Source organism: Cryptomeria japonica, chromosome 3 (genome assembly GCF_030272615.1).
Source record: "Cryptomeria japonica chromosome 3, Sugi_1.0, whole genome shotgun sequence".
Lineage (NCBI taxonomy): Eukaryota > Viridiplantae > Streptophyta > Pinopsida > Cupressales > Cupressaceae > Cryptomeria > Cryptomeria japonica.
Genome location: NC_081407.1, coordinates 395,869,249 through 395,888,107, shown reverse-complemented (window position 1 = coordinate 395,888,107; position 18,859 = coordinate 395,869,249). Strand labels below are relative to the sequence as shown.

Genomic DNA, 18,859 nt, shown 5'->3' with positions numbered 1-18,859 from the left:
TTTGAGAAGTCATCGCGAGCCAAGTAGGGAATTTGTACTCAAAATAGTGTTTGAACGTTGTCAAAGTGCTTAGAAGGTTCGAAGGACGAGGATCGCGATTGCTTTGAGTCATTTCTGACAACTTTCTATTTTTAGGAATTTTTGCTTTTTGCTTTTTTCTAAATTTAGAAAGTTTTGTTTTTGGCACTTTGGGCCCAATCCGGGAAGGAACTTCTTTTGGCTTGCTTTTTTGAAAGTAGAATTAGGGTTTTGTTCGTTAGGTCGTATGATTAGTGCCCATGTCGGAATTGAAAAATTATGTCTCCAAGTGTAAAAAGAAGAGTAAAAGCCCTAGGTTAGAGTTTTGTTCCAGATGATCCAGGTATGAACATGGCAGATCCAGTTTGAACAAGGATGAAGTCTTAAGGGAAGTATGGTTTCGAAGAGTGGCGAGATTCAAGCAAGATCAAAATCACCCATGGCCAAACCTTGATGAAGTCTGCCACCCTAGACAGGACTATAAGATGAAGTCCGCCCAACTCAAAGGAAGATTGGCTTAAAGCACTTCAACTCCACCTAGCCAAAATTGAAGATGGCAAAGGTTTCCAAGTCCACCCAAGGTGAAATGTTAAGCCGGCTTGATCAACTTAAAGTCTGCCCTCTTAGGCACTGTCCACACATCATCCAAGTCTGTCAAGGTATAGAAGAGATGGCAAAGGCAATGCAAAGTCCGCCCACTCTTGGCAAGACTTGCATTTAGTCTGCCTAGGCACATGAGGAAGCATGTCCAAGCTTCCTTGAATTCTGCCCTACCAAGTGCATGGCACAGGCAACACAAACTCCGTCCAACCATGAAGGATGTCCAAACTCTTATGAAGTCCGCCATGTAGAAAGCAAAACAAACTTGGCAAAGATGTGAAAGATAAAAGCAAAATAAAAGAAAGTTGTCCAATGACCTTCCAAGTCTGCCCAAGGAGATGGCACAAACATGTATGAAGTCCGCCTTAAAGGGGAAAAAGCTTGGCAAATGAACATTCAAGTCTGCCAAGCATAAGCATGAAAGATGTCCAAACCAAGTGCCAAGTTCGCCTTGGCCTATGAAGTTCCAACTCTGCCTAGTCCAACATGCTTCAAAGTCCGCCCATGAGAAGAGGAGGTTGGCAAAGACAAAGGTATAAGAAAATTGTCTAGACACTTATGAAGTCCACCGTGCCATGACCAAGGCAAAGTTCGCCTAGGCATAAGTGAAGATTTGGAAGTTGGCAAGACACTAACCAAGTTCACCTAGGCATAAATGGAATATGTGAAGATGCCTAAACAAGAAAAATTTGCCCATGATTTGAAGATTAGACATGAAGATGATCAACTTGCCTTGAAGAGGAAATAAAAATAGCTAGAGGAATAACAAATCTGACAAAATAGCACATGAAATCAAGGGTCGATCAAACGAACGGGTTGGAAAAATTGAGCTTGACACATAGGAATATTTTAAATATTTTCAACACAATATTATTTTCGAAAATTCAAGAAAAATTCAATTTGATAGAAAGATCTAGAAGATTCTTTGCTTTTTTAAGTTATTGATGGATTCTTGAGAGAAAAATAAAACTTTCCATTTTGGAAAGATTTAAAACATTAAAACACAAAAAAAATTTAAAAAAAACAAAAACAAAAACAAAAAAACGAAACATGGAGCTCCTAAAATTAAAATTCTTAACTCTATATATTTTCAACTAGTCACTTTCAAATTCATTAGCAGGTTGGAAGATTGAAGTGCAATTGAGAAGAAGTTTTCTCTCTTTCAGATTTTGTGGAAAATTGATTAGCAGGTTGGAAGATTGAAGTGCAATTGAGAAGAAGTTTTCTCTCTTTCAGATTTTGTGGAAAATTGATTTTCAAGAAGGAATTTTGAAGAATTAAATTTTTGTAAGTGTTGGAAGTAAAAAAAAAGTGTTTTTTTTTGAGTTTAAGACTGTTGAAACTTAGTAGCTTCGGTAAGATAAATGATTGAATGAGAGATTTCATTCATCTCTCATTCAATCATCTACCTTATCGATATAACTACAATCTAAATGTAGACCTCATGGTTAAATAAATGAACTTGTTATAATCATCTTATATGCATAATCGATCATATTATAATCATATTACTCATGCTGTGATTGTTATAAGATCAGACCAGATTTATGATAACTATCATAGCTATCATATGATAGCATCGATTGATGATATCATATGATAACTATAATAGTTATCATCCTAATCTCACATTATACCGATCGGTTATCTGATGATTATTATTTGACATAACCCGATTGTTTATCGGGTGATTATATTACTTGACGTGACCGATTGTTAATTGGTTAATTATACTATTTGACGTGACCCGATTGGGAATCGGTTTAATATGTTAAATGACGTGACCGATAGTTATCGGTATAACACTTAAGTGAAGCGGTGCCTATGCACCGATCAAGACATGTCTTGATCGGGCATGTCAAAAGACATGACCGGTCAAGGCATGCCTTGATCGGTGGGCATTGTCTATAAGTATATGTCAATGAAATGCTGTAGAGGCATAGAAAATAATTAATGTTATCTTCAGCAACCTGTGACATAAGAAGCAACAGAAAATATCAGTAAAAGAATAACAATATTATACAACTTCAGACTTGAACATAATTTGAATATCATTTACAAAGACAAAACTTTCAGAATTGAAGGTAGATTTCAGTCACCGGCAATTTCAAAGACCCAAAATCTGAATTTGATTAAATTCTTTCACCTTTCTGTCTTATTTCTTACAAATATATCGATTTCTTGGCCAAATTCTTCACTTTCAGTCTGCTTTTTTGCAGAAATTTAGCTTTTTTAACAAGCTGTAAGAGAAATTTTCAGATAAAAGGGTCTAAAATCAGAGTTAAAATCTTCAAGTTTTCTTGAAAATAAAATTAAGTTTTCATGTGTTTTGCTGGTTAAAGACCACCAAAGGAGTTCCTTCCAGGAAAGCTCAAGATGAAGTTCGCAAGCAAAGGATTGCAGCTTTAATCAAAGATCAAATCCAAGTGGAAGAATGTCACAGATACTGGCCTCGGGCATGTGGATTTCAAAGACTTAAAAAAGAGAATGTATGGCCATGATGGATACCTGCCAACACCCATTGTTCGCCAGATGATGAGGAATGACATCATCCAAGCAGCTCGATTTCCGCTAGCTAAAGAATGTGCTGAGTTGATGGTTGAATGTGCTATGCACTATGATACACAAGAAAGAGCGATCATTGCATCTGATGGAAGGGTATTAGCTAATCTTTCAGAATTAGCCATTCAAGAAGTGTTTGGAATACCAAACTACAATAAAACCTCATATAAAATTAAAGAAGATACCCAAAAGATCTATTGATGACCAATCTGAACTTTGTGCGGCAAATATCAACAAGTCATGGTTGGAAAAGACAAGACCTTCCCAAAAGAAAATGCCAAAGAAGCTGCTACACCCATACTTCAAAGAGAAATATGGTGACATTATCCTACTGCTGAATAGAATAATGGGCAGCCCCCAAGGTGCGCCATTTGAAACATGCATGTATTACTTCATTGATGAAATCACCTCGGGAGTTAAGATGTTCAATTGGTCCCGCATATTTAGTAACAATCTTCATGAACAATTGACAAATTTAGAAAGGACAAAGTCATTTTATATGAGATCTTACATTGTCTACCTGTTGGCCAGAAATTATAGATATTCCGGACTGATTTGTAGAGGCATAGTTGGCAATGGTGAAAATGAATTCAGGTCTTATGACTGTTATCTGTAGTTGCAACTTAGTGAGAAGAGCCATTTCAAGTGAGTAAATGATGCATTCCTGGTATATATCAAAAGGACACTACAAGGGGGAACTCATCAAAGGCTATCTCTTGAAGCTAAGAGTTTAATCAACAAGTATGGATCCTGGTATATCCAGTTTCCGAAATTCACATACATAAGAGTTCAAGGTTTTGTCGGTCGTCCTTACCGACTTCTGATCTATCCCACCAATAGAATGGTCCTACTAGAAGTTGTTAGACAGTTGGAAACATATTAGGGCTTCAAAAGAATAAGGCAGAAGGCAGCTATTTCCTTCCCATTCTTTATTGGAAATATGCTGGAGTCTTGTCCAACAGCATAGGCAGCTGAAAGTGCCAGGCTAGAGATGCAATGGTATCCCTTCACATTCTACCGGTCTAGAGCTAACTATGATCCTCACAGCAATATTGGGACAGTAAATGGAGAAAGATACATGCATAGAGTGGACTTAGAAGATTTTTGGGCAGATGCTCCAGATGAATTTGACATCAGGAAGAGACTATGGTCCAGATTACCAGTAAGCTTGATTAGAACAATGGAACTTTTCTGTGTGCCCAATCAGTTGGAACACAATGCAAAATACACTCAGCCACGCTTTGACGAGAATACACCTCTTCCGCCTATCAGATGGTTAGAACCTAAGCATGCAGACTTGGCTACTTTGATGCGGCCAGTTGTGAAGTATTCTCGTTGGTGGGTCGATCAACAAATTCATGGACTAAGATAAAGAAATTTGACCTTGACTTATGACTTGATGGGTGAAGCAGAAGAATGTTCTTCAAATGCAGAAGCACGTCTAGGTGGCAAACCGATTGAAAGTGCTAAAAGCAAAGGAGAAGTAGGAAGCTCTTCAAGAACAAAAGGGAAGACAATTGTAAATGAAGGACCTGCTCAGAAGAAACAAAGGATAAAACCATCTCGTTTTGCCGCATCAAGGAATATAATTGATACATTGGCTATTGACGAGTCATTGGCAGATATGGAGATTCCCTCCCCAGTTCATGGAGGAAACGCAGAGTCAGTCCATCAAGAAGATGAAGAGCCCCCATCTCCTACAGGCACAAAAATATTGGAGTCAGATGATGAAATGAATATTTTTGATGGTGAATTTAAAGGGAATGATTTCCGTTCTTCGAGGAGCCCAGGATGTCTCATGTAAGGAAGGCAATCAGGAAGAGAAAGGCATTGAACAACCCACTATTCTTGATTGGCTGAAGGAAAAATTGAAAGTAAAGACGCAAGTAATAGAAGTTCAAGAAGAAGATGATATGATCGACTTCTTGGCCAGATTAGAATAGGTTGCTGTAAACAAGCCAACCAAAAGGTTTTCCACCATCTAGAGAGATGAAGCCGACTGTTGCACGGTGCAGATTGCTGTGCCAAAAGTAGACCAAACAAAAGAAGATATTGCTCCTCATGAATATGCAATCACTACAATCAATTTGGGACCAACTACTAAGAGTCAGGAAGTTGAAGACTTGAATAATTCAGTCTCTTCCATGAATGCAAGACTGGATAAAGAAGTACGAAAGAAAAGGGAATACAAAAGAGAAGTTGAGCGCCTGAGTGAATACATTCAGCACTTGACTAAGCCGCTCAATCAAGCCAATTCATAAGTTCCTCCACTTTTAAATTCACAGGAGACAGTCAGATATTCTGAGGAAGAAGCAGTTACGGCCAGAGAAACTAAAGAGTGGATGGCAAATGGAAAAGAAGCAGCAACATTTGTGGACAAATTGAGACTGACATATGGCAGACTTCCTTCCCACTCTCCAGAATTGCAAGTATGGCGGAAGCATGGATTGACCTCCAGGACATTCAAGATAGGATTATCCCGTGCCTTAGAGTATTGAAGGGCATGCATAAACAAGAACTGATTAACAAAGAGATAATTGCAGCAGGGGCGGCCTATGATTTTAATGCATGGCATTGGACATTAGTTGCACGTAGTGAAGTTTTGGAGAAGGTAAAGGCAAATAGTGCTAAGGTTGAGGAGTAGATAAAAGAGATTCAGGATAAGATCTTCCTTGTAGCTGCAAATGTGCTTGAGAAAGAAACAATTAGAGAAAGTGATATGTAGTTGGAAAGCCTAAAGCTCAAAATTCAGGAGATTTTCTTCCCCATCACAGGACCAGTCTTGAAACAAAATTTGGCTAAGGCATCAGAATTCTTGTCCATTCAAGATGCCTTCCAGAAACAGGAGCTGGAGTGGGAGATTGCTTTTGCCACTTGCACAAATGATTTGGACGGATGGGAATACATGGTTAACATGTTGCTACATGTCACCATGGAAGAGGTCGACTCAATTGTGTCTAGATTCATTGAACACACTGCTGCCCGCGAGGATAAGGATGCACTTTCTTAGGAGATGGCTAACTACGCCACTTGTCTAGCATGCATTTGTCTCTAGTTTTATTTTTAGAAACTCTATCTAGGGTTGGGGTGTCTTAATCTCAGTCGTTGATCTTAGATTGATCTCGGCCATTCATTCATTTTTCAGAACTCTATATAAACTCTCATTTCATTGTGTTGTTGTAGAGAGATTTATGAAATTGTTGCTTAGAGCTACTTGAATAACAAAAGTTCATTTGCAAGTGTTTGCCTTGAAATCTTGTTGTCATTAAGTGGTTGCATGGTTGCGTATCTTTCTTCAACAATAGAATAGAGTAGAATAGATTTGTTTAAAGTAAATTTTGCTTTCAAAGTTGTTAGATGAATGAAGGATTTGATAGTATAGATTGGTGAAACTTCGCTCATACTTTCTTTGGATAGATGATTTTCGTTCATTGTGTAAAGTTAACCTGAGCTTATAATATGGATGCTTTAACTTTTACTTGGAGTAAATATTGTTCGATTGATGGTATTATTCACAAGTATAAAAATCTTAAGCACAACCTTAGAAGATTGCCCTCGCTTTGCATAGTTGTCCAAGTGTGGCGAAACAAAGTGTCGTTATTAGTTTCACCTACTCTTTACCGTCTCTTGAGTTCATAGGAATTGCTTAGAAGTAGCATAGAACTTCTGAACCCCTATCTTTTTATCCTTTTTTTTGAGGAAGTCCTAAATCTGAAAATCTAAAAAAACAAAAAAAAAGTATTCATTGCTATATTCATCTAGGTCCTAACTTGTGAATGATAGTTGTCAAGCGTAAGTTCCCCTTGTATTTTAGCATACATAACCAAGGAAGCTATCCAACATAAAATCGCCTGTTTGCACATATAGACCTTAGAGTTGCCTTGTGGTCTTTCTCGCAATCTTGGCACAAGTAGTGATTTTGTTCAGGAGAGGATAGAGTATCCTTGGATATTTTATTCTAATGTTCGGTGAATGATAAAACGTACACCAACAATACTTAAGAAGGTTGAGGAAGGAAGAAGAGTCAAAATCAAAAGAAGTCTCTAAGGAGTTCATTGAACATGGTAAAAAGAAAAGACTTGTAGAATAAAGAACATTTAGATTTAGAGCTATTAGAATAATTAATTCTTTTAGTCAATTACCTTTTTAGTGGTTCTATTAATGGTCAATTAGTTAGTCATTTAGCTTTTTAGTTCGTCATCTTAGTTGTCGACTTATTTAGCTTTTTAGTTCGTTTAGTCTTTTAAGTGCAACTATTGCTTCTTTTATAAGAACGCATAGTTTGCTTTTTTAGATTTTAGCTTTTAGCTTTATTTAGCGCTTTAAGTGTTTTATCTTCATGTTGAAGCTTTAGATTAACGGTTTGTTCTTTTTAGAACACCGTCTTGTAATTCCTTTATATACACTTATATATTCGTTGTTAATTAATTCAATATCATTCGATTATTGAATCAATTATTTTTCGTTGTATCAAACCAGGTCAATGGGATTTTTTAGAGTTTGGCGAATTTAAAAAAAAAATTCATAGCCTCTTGCTACCTGGATTTAAATTCCATAGTTTTTTGAGGTTATTTTTTATGAAAAAAACAATCAGAATTTTCTAAGGTTTTCCAGTGACAATGAAGGATCGCGTTTTTGTACTTGTTCTTGCGTTGAGGGTTTCTGGTTCATGGGTTTTCTATGCCCTTTTCTGAGTTTTGAGTCGCAAGTTTTTGTATTTGTTCTGGACGAAGTCACGTGTTAAAAATCACGACCTTTTGAGGTCGTGTTTTGCTGGATAGGGTTCGTGGGTAGATTATATTTCTATAGGTTGTATTTTTTTTAGTGCGGATTTCACCAAAGGAAAATCGCAATTTTTTTGCCTTAACAATATGATTTTTTGCGTTTTACCCAAGCTTTTTTCGACGGTGTCGTGTATTTTCAGCGCCGTTTTTTTTTACCTGCAACTTTTGGCTTTGTATTTTTTGCAATCTAAGGTATTTGCACCAACAGTTTGGTTATTTTCGTGACCTTCAAGATTTTCACAAGACGAAAGTTTTTTTTGTCTGTATTTTTGAGTCACGGGATTATTGGTATTCTGCAGAGTTTTTTTTTGTGGCACTTAGGGTTTCTCTACAATTTTTGTGAAAATCGTCTAGTTTTCAACGGTTTTTTTGGGTCTTCCGAAATATTTTCTAGGTTCATAGAAACATTTTTTGGGTTTTTCAAGATTTTTGCCTTGGGTTCTGTGCCAAGATTTTTGCCTCGGGAGCTATGCCACTTTTTGTTGCTGATTATTTTTTTGTGACCTAGGGTTCGCAAGATTTTTTTTGCGTTTTCACCAATTTGTGCATTGGGATTCGTGCCTCGATTTCCGCTCTAGGGTTTCAGATTCTTGGTGCAACTGTTTCGATTATTATTTTTAATCAAATTCTTTTGTCTTGTGCCTTCACTAAGTCGACCTTATTCAACCTCGGTATCCGTGATGGCATCTTTGACCAATATCATGTTGGAACAGTCAGAAGTTCAATGACCACAACTACAACACCTGGAAACAACGCATTATGACGATATTTGAATATCGTTGCCTTGATCAGATTGATTTGGGCAAGTCCTCTTGTCCTACAAGTCCCAAGGTTTTCACAATTTTTCTTGTTGTCTGTTGTTTTTTTGGTTTTTTCTCCACAAAAAAATAATGGGAGGGTTTTGTTTGATTTTTTTCCTCAAAAATTAGGGTTTTGCGGCTTGATGTTGGTGTTTTGCTGTGCGACATTTTAGGGTTTTCACGATTTTTTCCTCAAAAAATTGTTTGCAAGGTTTTCACAATTTTTTCCTTGAGAATTGTTTGCAGGGTTTTCATGATTTTTCCCTCAACAATTGTTAACAGTGTTTATCATTTTTCCTTTAAAATTATCATCCGTGATCTGCAATGTTTGCATGAGATTTTGGTTATTTGGGTTTTACTTTTTTTTCCACAAAAACGATGATTTGTAACCTTAGATTTCTTGGTTTTTCGATTTTCTTCTAAAAAATCGTGAATTCTCTTTTGGAGGGTTCCTGTTTTCAGGGTCTGACTTTTTTTTCCTCAAAAATCGTGCTTTGTTGCAGTCAAGTTTGGGTCGCACTTGGAGTTGCTGGGGCAAACATCTGCAACTGTGGTATTTGAATTGCATTGCCCCTTCCCTGGCAAAAAGGCATATTCCATTTAAGCCAAGATCACATACATAATAAGAGAGCCAAACAACAACACCAACACACCCTAGATCTATGACACGTCTTGCATTGGTATGCACCAACGTAGTCTTGGTTGACGGAGTGGTGGAACTACCGACCGAAATGGTGACTGCCACCTTCATACCACCATTGCAGTGGCCGCTAATTCCACAGATGAAATACCTTGTCCCCGTGCTTGTGAGTGAAATTCTTGTGTTTCCATTTGTGTACTCCTATGTTGGGTACTTAGTTGATACAATGACCATTAAGAGAGGGTATTAGAATAATTAATTCTTTTAGTTAGTTGCCTTTTTAGTGGTTCTATCAATGGTCATTTAGTTAGTCATTTAGCTTTTTAGTTCGTCATCTTAGTTGTCGACTTATTTAGCTTTTTAGTTCATTTAGTCTTTTAAGTGCAACTATTGCTTCTTTTATAAGAACACATAGTCTGCTTTTTCGATTTTAACTTATAGCTTTATTTAGCGTTTTAAGTGTTTTAGCTTCATGTTGAAACTTTAGATTAACGGTTTGTTCTTTTTAGAACACCGTCTTGTAATTCCTTTATATACACTTGTATATTCGTTATTAATTAATTCAATATTATTCGATTATTGATTCAATCATTTTTCAAGAGCCACTATAGAAACCAAAATATAAATCACTCATAAAAATATACTATTCTAGCAAATCAAAGGGAGTCCCACACAAGAAGGGATATTGTGCACCCCGATTTAGTACAAAGATGGTAGAGGAAGACACCAAGAACTAGCTCAAGAGAAAGAAGCTTCGTTTTTCTTGCAAGGAATCATGGACTCTAAGTCATGGGTGCTTAGTAAGGAACAAGTGCACTTCACTAAGATAGTGCTGGATAAAAACTTAGACTCAAATGAGCCTGAAGAAATGTTGGATATGGAAGACCAAGTACCTGATGAAGAAGAAAAAGAAGAGGAAAATTTATAAAAGGTGGGAACCAAAAAAGTTGATGAGTATGCCAGAGATTCAAGAACAGTCAAGGAAGAAATTGTAGAGCAAAATTTTAAAAGTAGAAGAAAGGCCAAAACCAGAGCTACTAAAATTGAGAAGGAATAGCATAGTGAGCAAGAAGAAAAAGATTGTGCTATATGAGTTAAAGTTGAAGGGTTCTTGGTAGAAAGAGGTATGCTGGCAACTTCTAAGATTCTAACAAAAAAAATGCCTATATTAATGAAGTCAAGGAGAAACAGGCATTACAGATTGAATGTAAAATGTCTATAATTGAAATAATCTTTTGAAGTATGAATCAGTACCTTATAAAATGGAATTTTAAGATTATCATATCAATAGGCATGTACTTGAAGAAAATGTTATTGATTCTAATGCTTAAAATGGTTTTGGTCCTTGGTTGTATTGGAGAAAATGTTGTGTGCTACATAAAAGTGCAATTAAGATTAAAATGTCTCCATTGCCACTACAAGGTGCCCAAGATCCCTTGGGATTGAGGCCTTGGTTTATGAAGTGAAACTCTTTGTTCCTCACTATTTTACTTCATTGTTTGGCTTTAATACTAGGGTTTTTGAATTAATTGCTAGGAGACTGATATCGTTACTGGTATGGGAGACCGGTATTGGTATTGAGATGCCATTTAAAAATAATAGGAGACTGGTACTAGTAGATGACAAATATACAGGTAGAATAAAAAGTGGTTAAAATTTTAAATATTAAAATTAAAAACTGAAGTAAAAGTAACGATAAATATTCTATTTTTACATAATTTAAGATTTTAAAACTAAAAACTAAATTATAAACATTAAGTTTAAATATATTTTTTAAATTTTATAGAAACTAAAATTAAAAGAATAAATTTTTAAAGAGTTTAAGTTAAAAAGACAATTATTCTATTGAATTAGAATCCTAATAATTCATAAATTAAGAAGCAATACAAAAGTTGTATTAATTTAAAATAATAATACGAAATATTAAAAGTAAATTTAAATACTAAACCAAGGCACATACGGGAGGGAGGCATATAAAACAAGGTGTTCATGAGAGTTGCTCATATTTTCAAATGTGTCAGGTGCAGATTCATTCCATAGATATTTGAGTGCACATAACACCATCCTAACAAATATATTTGCCTTCAAGCAATTCATGTCAAAACCTAAACGTAGCTGACTATAATGTTTTGTTTTTGTTTACATTTCACACCAAAACCTAGAACTTAAATGCCGAACATTAATGACATAAAAACATGGAAGACATGCAAACCTATAACAGGAAAATTGCAGAAACTATGAAATTTGGAACCAGTTATCATTGTAGTTGAACAAGGAATCCTATGTCAAATCATTTGAATTTTAAAGAAGGCTTTTTTTTTGTTAATTTGTTTTACTTTTAATTTTTTTTGAGAGAGACATACCTGATTTAGGAGTTTTATAAAGGAAATGCCCGGAAACACGACCGAGAAATATCATGTGATTGGAAATGTTTTGCACCTGTCTCTAGAATGGGAAATGTACCCCAGATTCGATTGTTAACCTCAAATGTGGCCTTTTTTTTGATCGGTAAATGATACTTCATATTGATATTTCAAAAAAAATTACAGTCTCCAACATACGTTAAAAGTTCAAATCAAAAGAAACCCATCCTCACTACAGCCACCATACATCTTAGTTCAAAATAAGCCTGATACTACATACAGAGCTTGAATAAGAAATAAAAAAACAGCGTATACGATAACTATTGTGGTGCACTAACCACCACGATCTCCTTGCCTTTCTCGCATCCATCCAAACCGCGCACACGCTGGTCCTCTTCATCAACATGATCATCATGAGCTTCTGGGGGGAAGCCAATCCACAACGACCTGCCTCCCTGGTTTTTCTTGCAACCCGAGGCCTTCCACGCTTCTTTTTCGGTGAAGATCCCGAACTAGAATCCCCTCCCACTCTCCTTGTAATGGAGGGATTCCATTTCTCCAATTCCCTGCGAATCTCCGCCTTCTCCCACGCCCGGATGTACTCCTGCACCCCATGCATTCCAATTTGGGCCGGCACTCTGCGAACTTCCTTGCTACAATTCACGCTCCACAGAAGAAATGGTCGCAAGGGGGGAAGAAACTCACCGGAATGCAACCATACTCCGTTCGGGCACACAAATCCTTCACCATCCCGCGCCATCCGTATGAAACTCTCCAATCCACCCCTCCAGTCCTCCTTTACACTGTTAGTTACCACCCAGTGAACTCTATCAACCCCCACCAGCTCAGACGCCCATGCAGCAAACATAGACGCGATATCCACGTTTGTGCGATATTTGAACTCCCCCTGAATGTACATATCTCCAAGAACAATTTTCACTCTGCTGAGGAAGTCTTGGTCTTCAAACCTGAATACATTAGAAAGTCGCTCATTCCGAAATGGCGCCCCAAAAAGCCACCATAGGACACGTCGCTCTTAGGGAAAAATTCGGCTTTATGACAGCGCTAAAACAACCACAACAGACACTTCCATAATTGCCTTTCAAAATGCATCGGCCGATAACCAAGAGCTGATAAACTTTCCAGGCACGATATCAACCACATTAAATGCATATCTTTCTCCGAAAATCTTTGAGGCCTGTACCATCTGCACATCTTAAATGCATGTACCCTCTTTCCAACTTGCTCCACATATGGCCATGGCACAAACTCTGCCACCCTGCCCAAGAAAGCTAACAGCTACGCGGGGGAGGATAAAAAACGACTGACTGTCACCCCGTATCGCCGCCAAGCTCATTCGATCACCTACAATAAATGCTCGTCATCTCAAGGATAGCGGATATCTTTGGCCAAAAAAGGGCCCAATGAAACCACTTTTTAATCATACGCTGCAGTTCTCAAGGCGCCAACCCCCAAGTCCATCGCCTCATTTGTACATTGATCAGACTCCGTATTACCACTTCGGAAAACGTGGGATATCTTGAAATCTTCGAAATGTGCCAAGCTCGACCTGATCGTTTCAATATCACGATTAATCTTCCAGCTTAGCGAGATGCCACGGATGATGGCATTGACTATCACTTGGGAATCCCCTTCCAAGTGGAGCTTGGTCACCCCTAGCCTTCTAAGTGAGAAGCTTCGTTGTTAGGTCCATCTGGCAGCCTTTGCCAACCTGCACCCACTCTAACCCCTAGGGAATTCTTTGCCACACAGCCAACACTCGACGGTCCCGGGTTACCTCTGGATGCACCGTTGAAGTTGATCTTTGTCCATCCACATTCGGGGGGGACCCACTCAACCTATCTCTTCCCTTCGGCAGCCGGATTAACCCGAGCAGGCCCATTAACGGGCTAAACTCAAATGTGGCCTTGGAATACTGAAAAGTTTCTGAATTTATTTTCATTTATTGCATATTGGTAGAGCATTCATGCATTAGATTGGTAGGCTAGAAATTATATGGTTTGTAAACTCTCATGCTTTAGCTATTTCGTTCTCAAGAAAACTAGAGGGAAGGGTACTGGGGTTTGGAACATGGTTTTATGGTGGAGAAGTATTATTCTTCAAAGCATTGTTTCCAACATTTAATGCAACTACCTATTCAATTTTCTTAGGATATGAGTGGAAGTGAATCTTAGCAATGGCAGAAGCGGAAGAGTGACTGGAATTTTCTGCAAGTAGGTTGTCCTATAGTTTGTGATAATCTGGTTCATTAGGAGTACGGTCTACCATGAATACAATTTGCTTCTGGTGTCATGTCTGTGAATGGCATTGATCACAAAATTAAAACGTATTGAATGAGGAAAGTGAAATTGATTGAGGATAGCCTTAACTCAGAAAGGTGTATATATTTTACTTGCCATTTCCTGCTGTCCCAAAATATGGAGATTTTTTTGGCATCTGAAAATGTTCCCCGATATTCCTTGTCTTCCTGTCCTGGAGAGTTGCAGAAACATACAAAATTCATCATATTTGCAAACCCTCTACCTTGTTAAAATGTTCCAGTTAAAAGGTTAATTCAAACCAGGCATAGTCACCAGTAACTTCAGTACAGGGGCAGGGAATGTATTCGTTTTAGTTTCCACATCTTCTGGTGACTGTTTATGTATAATATACCTATACCCTTATTAATTTACTTATGCACCCTGATTCAAATAGTGTCACTACTCCATGTGACTAGAGAATCGATTGACAACAATTTTAACAGTTTTATGATACCTAATCATAGTTATATGTAGCTTAGTAGGATGGGCTTTTTGAAGAACCATCAATGAACATTAATCTTAGCTCAATAAATGTACTTTGCTGATTCTGTAATCGATGCATTGTGCTGTTTAAATCCTCCACCATGTGACTTTTGTAACAACATAGTTCTTTAGTTATTTCTGGATAAAGCCCTCCAACATACCTACTTTACTGTTAAATTACTAATAGGCATCTTATAAAGTTGACAGCATGTTTATAATTTGAAGGTTCGTTTATGATATATTTTATCTCTTTACTATTATTTCTTGTTAGGACTAAATTTCATAGCAATCTATATTTATTGTGAATACTCTGGGAATTTCCAAAATAGTTTTTTCCGAATAACAGTCTATTGTATCTCTAATTTTGGAGAAAAAAGATTGAAGTTTGATATGAGGAATGTTGCCGTGTTAGGTTGAATATGAGGATGCTGCTCAACAAGAAGTTGCATACAGCTAAATTGGCCTAATATCCAATGACAATTTTTGTTTATCAACGCTGATTTGGGAATGGCGAATTCTTAGAAGATTAAAAACACAGTAATCTTTTTTTCTTTGGTTCAATTTATTGGTTTTCTGCTTTGCCCTCTCTGTAGTTGTAAATGATTGGGAAGTCAGAATCTCATTTAATGGGCTTGTACTTATAAGTCTATGTCGCCATTCAACAATATTTACGACATTATGTTGCTGTACTAGCTCTAGTATTGGTTCATGCTGAGCTTTTTGCTTGTATCCCGACTAGTCATCTTTATAGAAGAGTTAACTACAATTAATAATTCATTCGCATGGACAAAGGATCGTCAATTTGAAATTCTGTTCGTTTCACTCCAATGATGATCGGTTTTGGTCACCAGATACATGTAGCTCTATTAAATGAAGGATGGCAGCTTTACTTGACTATAGAGTTCAATAGCAGAAAATTAAAAACATGAGGTTATACTTGGGAATTGGTTTTCATTATGGATATTTGTTTTGATTTTCTTATCCAAGATACTTATGACGTGCATAAAATTATAATTTAAGGATGACTTCTCAATTTCCTTGTGTTACCATGTGGATTTGGCCTGGGCAATTTTGACAAGAGTCTTTTATTGATTAGAAATTCTCAACATAAAAGAGCGATTAGCTAGCCAGCAATTTTTGAAAAGAAAACTATCCGAGTTATAATTATTTGATCTGTCAAAATTAAAAAATATGATTTTCAAGTTTTATTATTTCCACTAATATTAGTCTATAATTTAAGGCTTTTGAAATGAAAAGCTTCATTTACAGTTTGGAAAATAAATGTGATAGATTTTTCTCTCTGAAGTCTAAATATAACTTTCTCATCTCTTGTTATCTTGAAAAGTAGATTGCATGACATACTTAAATCATCTGATCTGCTGTGCAGCGAAAAAATGGTAGTTAAATGATTTTTCAATTTAACCTTCTCAAGGTTTTATTTATCAGGGCCCTAACTAAAGTTTTTCTCTTGGTTTTATCTAGGCTGTGTCACCAAAGGTACCTTGTTATTCACCTCATTTTTGCCCACAATGACATGACTGTAGGTTTGTGGTTGTTTCCAAAACATTGCTACCTTATAGAATGCAGATGTATGATCTATAATAGATGATCTTGTTCCCATCTCAAGCATTGCCATCTTATAATAGTGCCTTGTTCATGTTTTATAGGATTTGATTTCTTTTGTGCTATGTTAAAATTATGTCCAAGTCATAACTTCGTTACACTTGAAAGATGACTGGATGACAAACAATGAGATGAACACAAACATAGAGACCACATGACAATACCATCTTCATTCCTCAAATTTAATTTTTAATCAATGCATATGCAAAGTACAAGGTGGTTTAAATACCTTACAACCGCCCCTTCTTTAATCACTGATGTGGTGAAATAGAACCAAGGAAATACAAGCATAGATATATGATGTATGTGAGCATATTCAACAAACCCCTTTAAAAATTGAATGTCAAGATATACTGAAAATTAGATACAACATATGGGAACATGCCAATAATGCCCCTTCAAATCTGAAGTTGCAAATTAAGTTATAAGGGACGAATCTCGTAACTGGGTCCATTGCACCATCATGTATCAAAGAGCAAAAAAAAATTGTATATATATCCAACCAAGTAACCCTACAATAATGAAACAAGTTTTGTACACAACTTTACACAAATACATCCATGTATGGGTCAAAGTCCTATCACTTAAAGCTCTCAAGCCAATGGAGGTGCATATGTTACTTTAGCAAAAAAAACAAAAAAAAGGTGTTAAGCCTCTAGAAAATTATGTTAACACTTGGTATAACAATCAATTAACTACTCAAAATGATTGTAGTCCTCTATTTAATTAACATTAAATATTGTAGACACCCAAATATGTCCACTAATTAATTGAATACTTAGCATTTATTTGATTATTTAACCATCGATCAACAATTGATTAAATTAATATTTAATTAATTCACCCTAACCACCACCTCCGATTGATTAAATAAATTATTCAATTTATTTGATTTAATTCATTTAAATTATATTTTGACTTTTAATTAAATAAATCATATTTTTTTGATTAAATCTTTTTCACATTTAATTAAATCTACATTTAATTAAATATCTTCTTCACATTGAAATAAATCAATATTTATTTAAATATCTATCTAAATGGAAGTTGCAACCAATAATTGAAATAAATCAATTTTATTTTAATTAAATCCTAAAAATCTTCCCACTTGCATTCTCCTACAAAATCCACTTGCATGTCTAGATCCCTTCTAAATTCTTCTAATCACTTCCTATTTGCCTAATTACCCCTTAAACATTTACATATTCCTTAAAAAAAAGGCCACTTCTCAAAATCCTCCAAAGTCTTCATAAACCATTAAAGACTTTATGTTTTCAACAAGTTAACCTCTAAAGTCTTCAATAACCATTAATGGTCAACTCAAACTCAACCCTTGGTTAGAGACTTTCTCTCTAACTTAACCATCTATTTAACTCATGGATCTTTAAAAACATTCATTGCTTTCACAATGGTTATCCTTTAATCCTTGCACAAGAGTTTATCCTTTGGATAAAAGCTTTATCCACTAACCTAACCTTAACCAAACCACCTAGGATAACCTTGTCTTTTCAAGCAATAAATGCTTTTTCCCTCTCCTCTCAAGCCTTCCCTTGTTGACACTTGTTAACACGTGATTGACTTGAAGGGGAGCACATGGATTGATGATCACCACTTCTTCAAGCAATCCTAACCCTTCATTTGCCCATTTCCTCTATAAATAGAACCCATTTCTTCAATGTTAAGGCTCGTAGATACACACACACACACATAGAAGTTATCCATGCATTATCATTGTTACTTATAATTTAAGTGTTTTGTTGTAGGAAGCCCTTTGTATTATGCTTTAGTTCTTCCACTAGTTGGAATTGCTATTTAGCCTCTAATACATTTGCATCCTCATTCAACACTTGACACAATCAGCCATATCCCATCCTCCATTTGACATCCCTTTTGTGCTAAGTGCTCAAACCGAGGGCATACATCAAATAGCAGCAGGATCTTGGAGAGGAGGACAAGGAAGAGCCATGACATAGGGAGTATCATGGGGAAGTTCATTTTGTTTTGTTTATTTCCTAATTATCTTCTTGTTTACCTATCTTTCTTGATTTGTTTTGGCAGGGTTTGGGTTCATTATGTTTATGGTTGAGCATGTTATTTAAATGAACTCATATTGGTTTTCCACTAATCCTCGTTTTCATTGCATCAAATATAAATGACATACTTTGAGATGTCACTCCCCAATGGATGACTGTTATATTATTGTGTATGATCATCATTTTTGAATAAGGGAAAACAAGTTTTGAAGGGACCTAAAACCCTATACAAAGCAGGTTAATATGGGGGAATTTGAAACCCACAATTAAAGATATTTAGCATTAACCACTAAATGAAACATGTTAGTGTAGGTTTATTATTTTCGTAGTTGGGTTTATTATTTTCCCTTTTCCTATGTTTTTCCTACACTTTAATTAAGCTTGCTTAGTATAATAAATCATGTTTACTTAAGACAAGTGGGTATTGAGCTGTCAACATGCTATGATGAGGTGCATTTACTATGTTTAGACAATCATGGTGGTCTCTCCTCATTGACCGGTATTGCCACCTCCACCCCTCTTGAGTCTATATAAACATGCTACCTTGCTTGTATTTTCTTATAGTTGGAGATAGTAATTTGATGATATTTTGCCTTGGAGCACTTCACATCAGTTTTCTCTTGGTATCATTG

General features: G+C 36.2%; 1 protein-coding gene across 1 annotated transcript in view; it reads left to right on the top strand.

Moving 5' to 3' along the window:
• The window catches only part of LOC131047894 (uncharacterized), a 45,943-nt gene extending 30,353 nt beyond the window's left edge, over nucleotides 1–15,590 (top strand). Inside the window, exon 9 of the mRNA XM_057981706.2 lies at nucleotides 14,984–15,590. Coding sequence (XP_057837689.2) covers nucleotides 14,984–15,028 — 45 coding nt within the window. The 3' untranslated portion in view covers nucleotides 15,029–15,590. The remainder of the gene's footprint in view (nucleotides 1–14,983) is intronic.
• The last annotated feature ends 3,269 nt before the right edge of the window (nucleotides 15,591–18,859 follow it).